The sequence below is a fragment of the Dipodomys ordii genome, unplaced genomic scaffold, assembly GCF_000151885.1.
Source record: "Dipodomys ordii isolate 6190 unplaced genomic scaffold, Dord_2.0 Scaffold317, whole genome shotgun sequence".
Lineage (NCBI taxonomy): Eukaryota > Metazoa > Chordata > Mammalia > Rodentia > Heteromyidae > Dipodomys > Dipodomys ordii.
The window spans coordinates 8,656-17,487 of record NW_012267533.1 but is presented as its reverse complement, the minus strand read 5'-3'; the positions used below and the strand labels follow the sequence as shown (position 1 = coordinate 17,487).

General features: G+C 49.3%; 2 gene segments (V, D, J or C); both read right to left on the bottom strand.

The window, feature by feature from the left end:
- Nucleotides 1-981: 981 nt before the first annotated feature.
- Nucleotides 982-1,735, bottom strand: LOC106001559. The segment is given in 3 exon segments: nucleotides 982-1,037; nucleotides 1,144-1,545; nucleotides 1,650-1,735. Coding segments are annotated over 3 exon segments (504 nt in total).
- A 182-nt stretch (nucleotides 1,736-1,917) lies between these two features.
- On the bottom strand, nucleotides 1,918-5,485 carry LOC106001558. The segment is given in 4 exon segments: nucleotides 1,918-1,953; nucleotides 2,019-2,030; nucleotides 4,976-5,286; nucleotides 5,391-5,485. Coding segments are annotated over 4 exon segments (405 nt in total).
- Nucleotides 5,486-8,832: the final 3,347 nt, after the last annotated feature.

Here is an 8,832-nt window from a genome sequence, read left to right as displayed (position 1 = left end):
AGCTTCTGGGGTGAGATCCAGGGCTGCTGGCCCTGAGCACCTCCGCAGCTCAGGCTCAGGGTCTGGTGGACAGTCTGTGTCAGGACTCACACTGACATCTCTCCCAGTGTCTCTTGCACAGTAATCCATGGCTGGGTCCTGGTAGTCACTGTGCTCAGCTCATGGACATCTGGGTCTTGGCTGTGTCCTCAGACACTGTGACTAAACTCCTGAGAGACGGCTGCAGTTGAAGATGTCTCCTGTCCTTCCCAGCAGCTTCTCTGGGGCTGTGGGACCCGGCTCCATCAGTCATGACAGCCAGTACCACCTACATGGTGCAGGCAGGGGACAGAGACCACGGGGTCTTGGCCAGGCCAGGCTGTGACTCCTGCAGCTGCTGGGACAGGACATCTGAGGACAGAGAACCTCAGTGCCAGGGGATGGGGGGACAGGGTGTGTTCTGAGTTCAGATGCAGCGTCCTCACAACATCCTGACCGCATCCCGATGTCCTACACCCAGGAACAGCCAGCAAGGAATCAAAGGCCCGCCCGGCATTCCAGGCATCAGGAAGATGTCTATGACTCACAGGAAGTATTTCCAGGGTCTGGCATAGGCTGAGTGTAAACAAGTGAGTATGAGCCCAGTGTTGCTGGCTCATGCCTGCAAACCCAGGCACTCAGGAGCCTGAGATCTGAGGATGGTGGTTCAAAGCCAGCCCTGGCAGGAAAGTCCCTGAAACTCTTATCTCCAACAAACCACCAGAAAACCGGAACTGTCGCCGTGGCTCAAGTAGTAGAGTGCTCCACTTGAGCTGAAGAGCTTAAGGACAGCGCCTAGGCCCAGAGTTACAGCCCAAGGTCCTACCAAAAAAAAAAAAAAGTGAGCAGCGAGTGTCTGCTCTTCCTCTAGGAAGACGAAGGACAGCGTGGGGAAGGCCAGATGGACTCTGCTCAGGATCTCAGCAGATGGAGAGAAACCAATGGAATTGGAGAGCAATGACCTCATCCAGCCTGGGAGCCCTTAACACCCCAGACAGCTCTGTGGGGGACGCTGCGTCCTGTGGAGAGGCCAGGCACACAGAGGAGTCAGGGCCTGAGCTCCACAGCTGCTCCTGTGACTGCCATGACCTCAGTGTGTGCCCAGCGCCCCCTGCTGGTGCTGACTGAGCATGACCTCAGTGGTGTGCCCAGCGCCCCCTGCTGGTGCTGAGCGCCCTGCAGGGAGGTTTGTGTCTGGCCCACACTGGATTTCCTGCACTGTGTCTCTAGCACAGTAATAGACTGCCGTGTCCTCCACTCTCAAGCTGTTCATCTGCAGGTAAAGTGTGCTCTTGCTGTTGTCTCTAGAGATGGTGAAGCGGCCCTTCACAGAGTCTGCGTAGTATGTGCTACTACTACCATAGATGGATGAGAGCCACTCCAGCCCCTTCCCTGGAGCCTGGCGGATCCAGCTCATGTCATATCTACTGAAGGTGAATCCGGAGGCAGCACAGGAGAGTTTCAGGGACCCCCCAGGCTGCACCAAGCCTCCCCCAGACTCCACCAGCTGCACCTCACACTGCACACCTGCAAACACAGAGAATCCTGGTCAGCAATGGTCACACACATCCACTGTTCCTCCCACCCATGTCCATTTGCACACTCAGTATCCCTTGCTCCCCATGAATCACCTTTCAACAGAGCAACAAGGAGAACCCAGTGCAGCCCCAGCTCCATGGTGGTGGTCTGTGCTCAGTCACTGGTGGAATCAGCTCACAGAGCTCAGGTCAGGGATCGCTGGTTTTCATGGGCAGAGGGACGTCCGATTTGCATGTCCTCTGCTATAAAGCAGCTCTGGGGGGAAGTCTAGAGATTGGGCTCCCAGAGCAGAGGTGACTGTGCTGGAGGAGTTTGGTGACAATGGTCCCCTTTGAGACATCATGACGCACTGACCATGTGCTATGGTTCACACTGTACCTGCAGCTCATTGGGAGCCTGAGGCAGAGTGTGAGAACATTGAGAGCTGTCTGGGGTGCAGAGGGACACACGTGTCCTCTCACTCTGCTATAGTTCTTGTACATCTAATTGTTGCAACGTGTTCATCTGGATCCCTATTTAAACAATATTTTTCCCTTCCCCTCCACATATTAAATCAACATCAAATACAGTGAAAGCAGGGATTATACTGTGGGGGAGGGACATACAAAGCAACAAAGAAATAATCTTATAAATATGTTAGAAACAATCAAAACAAAAAAATTTGAATCCTTATCTTGGAGTTCATTTCGCCTAGCATCAACTTCTCTGACAGTTTCTCTTTGTCTTAGACATATGCTAGTTATTGGAAATAAGACATAATGTGATACTGGTGTTGCTATTGTTGATTTATTTCCTTTAATCTAACTCTCTTTAGATCTATCACAAATGACAGTCTCTCTCCCAGTCTGTGGGTTAGTTCTATTCCATTGTCCACACCTTTCCCATTTCCTTTATCTGTTCTTCTCTTGTTGGACCTTTACTTTATCTCAGCCCTCCTCTGCCACGTTCTCCCTAGGATGACCTGTGCTCCATGCTCCATCTGCCCTGTCCCTAAGTTCTATCTGAGAAACATCAGAATGGCCTTTGCCATGCATCTTGCCAAGTTCCTATTCAGAACACGTAGCTATGAGCAGCTCAGCTCACAACAATATTTGGGCAGTGATGATCAGGATATATAAAATTTTCCCACAGAATTATGGTGCAGATAAAACATTCCTATTTTTAGTGACCTTGTAGTTGTTGTAATATCATAGCATCACACACCTTGGCATGTTCATGTAGATGATGGTAGCTAGCCTAGGCTGCTGCTAGTTGCCTAAAATCTAGTAATACATTGATGTACAGTTTACATTTGATATGATAGTAAATGTGTTTCCTTATATTCTGAAATTCTGTATATCCTGAAACACTTTATGTTTCATTATCTCTCAATGTTTCTGGGAGATTTCTTGGCAGCATTTTCCATTAGGCTTGGGTAGAGTTTTGTTTTTCATCCCTAGCCTTCCTCAGATCTGATCTTGGAGATCATGGCAAAGTCAGTTTCCCCAATGTGTTTTTCTCCCTGCTTTGTTGAAGTGAAGTCTCCCTATGTTTAAGTAAACCTGACAGTGGAAAGCAGAACATCTGATGCAGACAGTCAAGGATGACTACAGACACAGACATGGAGAAGTCCCTGGGAGGCTGTCAGGGGATGAGCAGAAGTAGGGCAGGCACAGAGGAGAGCTGGGGCAGGAAGAGCAGAGGCAGGGCCAATGCATTTGTTTACCAATTATTTTAGTTATTATTATAAAGGATGCATGGCAACAGGTACTGGTTATTATTCAATATGTACATACATTGTTAAATGACTAACATCTAAATAGACACTTTCCTTTCTTCATCTTTTTACAATGATTAGTGTTGTGCTACGAGATACCAGCTCCTCCTGATGAGGAGTTTTCACATCCAAATGAGGACCCAAGACACCACAGTCTCCACATGGACAGAGTAATTAATGGATGTCTCCTGGTGAGATGAATGATTTGTCTCATCATCCACAAAAACTGTCCAGGGTAGAACCTCAGAACTTGGAAGTCTTCTTCCTAAAGCCTGTAGAGTGCACACACATGTTCTTGTTCAGGAAGTGAAGCTTGCTTTTTTCTGATCAGGATGTAATGGAGAAATAAACAAGGACCTGTTTGAGCAGGTGGGGGTGTCCGGGATGCAGGGAGCTCAGTCAGATTGCTGTGAGATCACCTGGCCCCAGCCCCTCCTGCCCACGATGCGCGTGCACAGCGACAGTGCTCATGACGGAGCCACAGGGACCTGGCCTCCATCCCAGACGGGACATCCACAGGACTCCAGAGCCATCATGATGGAGGAAACCCCAGGACAGACGGGGCCCAGCAAGGTCAGTCTACATGCACATGGCCTGTTGTCTGTCCAGTCCAACCCAGACTCTTCGTGTCCACTTCCATGTCCCATGGAGGACAGCAAGAGGCCCTGGTCAGGGGACACTGAGGAGTCCACCAGCGTTTCCCAGGGTGCCGTGGGCTGAGCTCCAGGGGTATGGCTGACTCTGTGTTTTATGACTTGGGTCCCCAAGTACGTTTGGAGGTTGGGCAAAGAAAAAAGCAGGCTGAGAGTATGAGGGTCACTGAGGAGGAAAATGAATTAATGGAAGAATTCTGAAGCCCCATGACAAGTGCTACAGCTGAGGGAGAAAGGAAGGATTTGAGGCCTATTAAGAGTCCTGAGTTAGTGAGCTGTGCTGTTTCTGTCTCTGTATCTGTCTCTGTCTCTCCTATTTTGAACTCAGGGCCTCTTTTGTTAGGCTCACACCTGCCAATTTAACCATGTTTCTACTTTTCGAATCTTAGTTATTTTTCTGGTACTGTGCTGTGGTTTTGCCTGGGGCAGATTCCAGACAGTGATTTCACACTTGCCTCCTGTTTAGCTGAAATCACAGGAAACAGCTGCCACATGTAACTTATTGATGAGATGGATTCTCATTAAGGTTTTGCCCATTTGGCCTCCACAAATACTCATTTTAATCTCCTCCTCCCAGGTCTCTAGGATTACAGACACCAGTCACCATGCCAGGCGGTTTCCCTCTTGTTCACAGAACAAATTCCGACTCTGTGAATCCTGGGATCTTTGTCCTGAGTCTAGTGGGGTCACCAGGGTCCCTGAGTTTCTTCAGGATCAAATACTGGTCACCACTGCAGAGCCATTTTTGCTTCCACGGTGATACTCTGTTCACTCTTAACAATCTCAGCAAAGGACTGGAGACAGCACAGAGGAGTGCGGGTCATGAACTCAGGAGAGATGCTGTCACACTGTGGACACAGAGGCAGGGCAGACAGCAGGAGAGCAGCCCTGGGTTCTGTGTGCAGCTGCTCCTGAGCTGACCCAGCTCCAAGCTGTGCCGAGCGCCCCCTGCTGGTGCTGAGCGCCCTGCAGGGAGGTTTGTGTCTGGCCCACACTGGATTTCCTGCACTGTGTCTCTAGGACAGTAATAGATGGCCGTGTCCTCCACTCTCAGGCTGTTCATCTGCAGGTAAAGTGTGTTCTTGCTGTTGTCTCTGGAGGTGGTGAACCTGCCCTTCACAGAGTCTGGGTACCATGTGCTACCACCTGTGGTATTAATTCGTGCAACCCACTCCAGCCCCTTCCCTGGAGCTTGGCGGATCCAGCTCATCCAGTAATTACTGAAGGTGAATCCAGAGACTGCACAGGAGAGTCTCAGGGACCTCCCAGGCTGCACCAAGCCTCTCCCAGACTCCATCAGCTGCACCTCACACTGCACACCTGCAAACAGAGAGAATCCTGGTCAGCAATGGTCACACACATCCACTGTTCCTCCCACCCATGTCCATTTGCACACTCAGTATCCCTTGCTCCCCATGAATCACCTTTCAACAGAGCAACAAGGAGAACCCAGCGCAGCCCCAGCTCCATGGTGCTGGTCTGTGCTCAGTCACTGGTGGAATCAGCTCACAGAGCTCAGGTCAGGGCTGGGCTGGTTTTCATGGGCAGAGGGACGTCCGATTTGAATGTCCTCTGTTATAAAGCAGCTCTCGGGGGAAGTCTAGAGATTGGGCTCCCAGAGCAGAGGTGACTGTGCTGGAGGAGTTTGGTGACAATGGTCACCTTGGAGACATCATGAAGCACTGACCATGTGCTGTGGTTCACACTGTACCTGCAGCTCCTTGGGAGCCTGAGGCAGAGTGTGAGAACATTGAGAGCTGTCTGGGGTGCAGAGGGACACACATGTCCTCTCACTCTGCCATTGTGCCTGGTGATCGTTCTGTCAGCATTTCTGATCACACACAAAACACAAAGTACAACACGCCTGTGACCTCCTTGTGCACACGCAAGAGTGTATAACAATGGTGAATGTGTTTCCACACTGGCAGCGTCTCCCGTGGTATGAGCTCCATGCCTGGTCTGGGCCTGCACAGCTAAGGAGGGCCCACAGTCTCTGGTGTGTTCCAGGAGAATGGAGCTCATCTGTGAGCTCTGCAGAGCCTCCTTCCTGAGCCGAGATCAGGTGTGGCCTTGCCGCATCTTACTTCATTCTGACCACCAACCAGGATGGCCAGAGTTCAGGCAGAGGCTTGATAGTGGGCTCTGGTGTATCATTTGTTACAATCTATTTTTCTCATTCATATGTATTGTGTATTTGTGACGAAATCATGTCTATTGTGAACTTGTAATAACCTCAGTGAGTCACACTCATAACAAAACATAGGTAAATGAGTATTTGGTAACTATCAACAAGTGACTAGTGTCTTCTTCAAATTGTTTTATTAACCCTTTGATAGTTTCCTTGCATCAGTCTTTCGATTCATTGGTTACAGTGATTCCTAGTGCTGGACAAGATGGTGAGCTGAATGTGAGCAACACTCTTGTCCAACAACAAGAATCCACTGACACAAAGCTGAGCAGATGCTGAGGAAGAGAGGAAAGGAGCAGCGACAGGGAGTTCCTGGGGACCCAGGACATGGCAGAGAAGCAGTCAGGGGGGAGAAACTGTGGCACTGAGCTCTGACCTGTGTGCAGCTCTCCTGCTGGGAAGAGAGCTGAGCCGTCAGCAGGTACCATCAGGTGTGCTCACAGAGGGACTGCCAGCTCTGCTGTGGGACACACAGCTGAGGACCCGTTAACTAGCAAAAACCCTGAAATGAAGGAAACAAAAGAAAATCATCAACCCTTGTGTTGGGGGCATGGCTCACTTTTTAGGCGGTTAGTCAATGAGAGAAAGCATCAGGTTCTGACTTTGAGTCCTAGTCATGGATACAAAAGGGAAAAGAAAATTGAGGCCTGACTCAAATGGTAGAGAACCAGCCTTGAGTGAGAAAGCAGAGGGAGAGGGCAAGGTCCCTGTTTGTGCAAAAGTGCACAATAAAAATGCTATAAACACATGAGAGATACCGAGTATTGGGGGCCAAGCTGCGTCATGTAAAGCAGGCAGGCTGACAGTGAGAATGTAAATAAGAACGTGACTGGAAGTTATACCACGGTCTATGAGCACACAAACACTAGAAATGCCGTGGATTCCAAACTCCAGTAATGTCCAGTGGCACATTTGTTTCTTATCTTCAGTTGCTGTGGCATTGTTTACATCAGCAAGCCAGGAGATTAACCCAGGTGTCCATGAGAGAAGGAATGGAGAAAGGAAATGTGGTGTCTGCAAAACAGGAGATTGTTCATCCATGGAAGGAGGAAGTCCTGGATTTGTGACAACATAGATGACTCTGGGGAGTTCACGTGAAGTGTGGTAATGCAGCACAGAAAGACAAAGGAAGGCTTTTGACACCTGTGTGGTCTGTATTTGTGAAAATGTGTAAGTCAGCAGACCACAAGCTTCCTCACTGTCAAAGAATGGAACCTGTGCGTGGTGTCCGATCCTTAGCTCTGCGTTGACAATGGTTCCACAGCATTTGTGTGCATTGTCACGTTGCACTCTAAGTGTGAAGGTGCATCGTTTGAATTGTCAATGTTATGTCACGGAAGTAGAAATAATTACAAAACTTTCTGACCTTGAGAACTTTTAGCAAAGTGGTGAGAAGGACACCAAACGTCACCATCTCAGCAGGAGCAGGGCACCATCGCCCTCCCTCCCTCCTTCCCAGAACCCGACTCTCACAGAGGCTCGGTCATCTGGAGCATGTGGGCTGAGCCCTCTCCTGAGCAGGGCCTAGACACCAGCAGCCCCTCCACAAGGTGAGCCTTAACTTTCCCGATGCTCTTCCTGATCTGTTATTTGAACTGACACTAAACAGAGTGGACAGCCTGTCAGGTTTACTGCATGTACCTGTTGTATACTATTTAAATCCTGTTAAACACAGTTATATTCTCAAGCATTTACCATTTCTACGTACTGAAATTGTTACTGATTTTGTCTGGGTTCTGGAATGTTCAGTCCAGAGTGGTCATTTATGCTCACACATGTTGCAATATGCAGTGCCTGGGGACAGGACAGTAATGGACACAGGTCTGGAATCAGGTTTGGGGTGCCTGGGGCCTGAAGCCTTCCACCAGCTTCAGGTGCCCTGGGCCTATTTTACATGGTATTTATTGAGTCGGGTGCAGGGCTACCTCAGAGAGTGAGGTCACAATGTCCTTAAAGTTACAAGCACCAACCACGTGGTATAATCACACTGCAGTGATAATGACCTCTTTATCTTAAGAAGCCAAAGTAAGCAGTAATTGAGTCTTCTCTAGCCCAAGGTGCCAGAAAGCCCAGTGTGAAATTAGCTTACACCAGCATAGAAATCTTCATTCCCATCAAGTCAGGACTGAGTGACCTTTTCAGGAAAGTCTCAGTGCTCTGAGGGTTCATGTGGGAGGTGGCAATGCATCCTCCCTATCCTTTTGGGTCGCAGAGCTTGAGTTTCGGGGGCTCTCATGACATAGCAATGGCATGATGTGCCCTTAATATTGAAATTCCACTTTTGTGTGCAATCCTTCAGTAGCAGATAAACATTGGAAAGACCCACACAATGCAATCTTCATGTCAGCCGATATGGTGGAAGGATGACACTGATAATGCCTGGAAGCCTGGAACTGTCAAAGTACGGGGCGGTGGGTTTGCTGCTGCGCCTAAAGACTCCGTGGACGTCTGCCTACCCGTCCAGAAATTAAAACCCAGAAATGAACAGACAATCACCCAACGTCCAGGAGGCTGTGCAGGGATCTTCAGGAGGATGAGGAAATCTATGGGCTCAGGGAGAACAGGGAGAACCAGATTGACACCATTAACCCTAGGGCAAATAAGGAAGTTTTCTCTAGAAGCTGGAGGAGCTTATAGGAGAATGGAGAGGAAATCAACAGGAAGAATCTGTACCCATG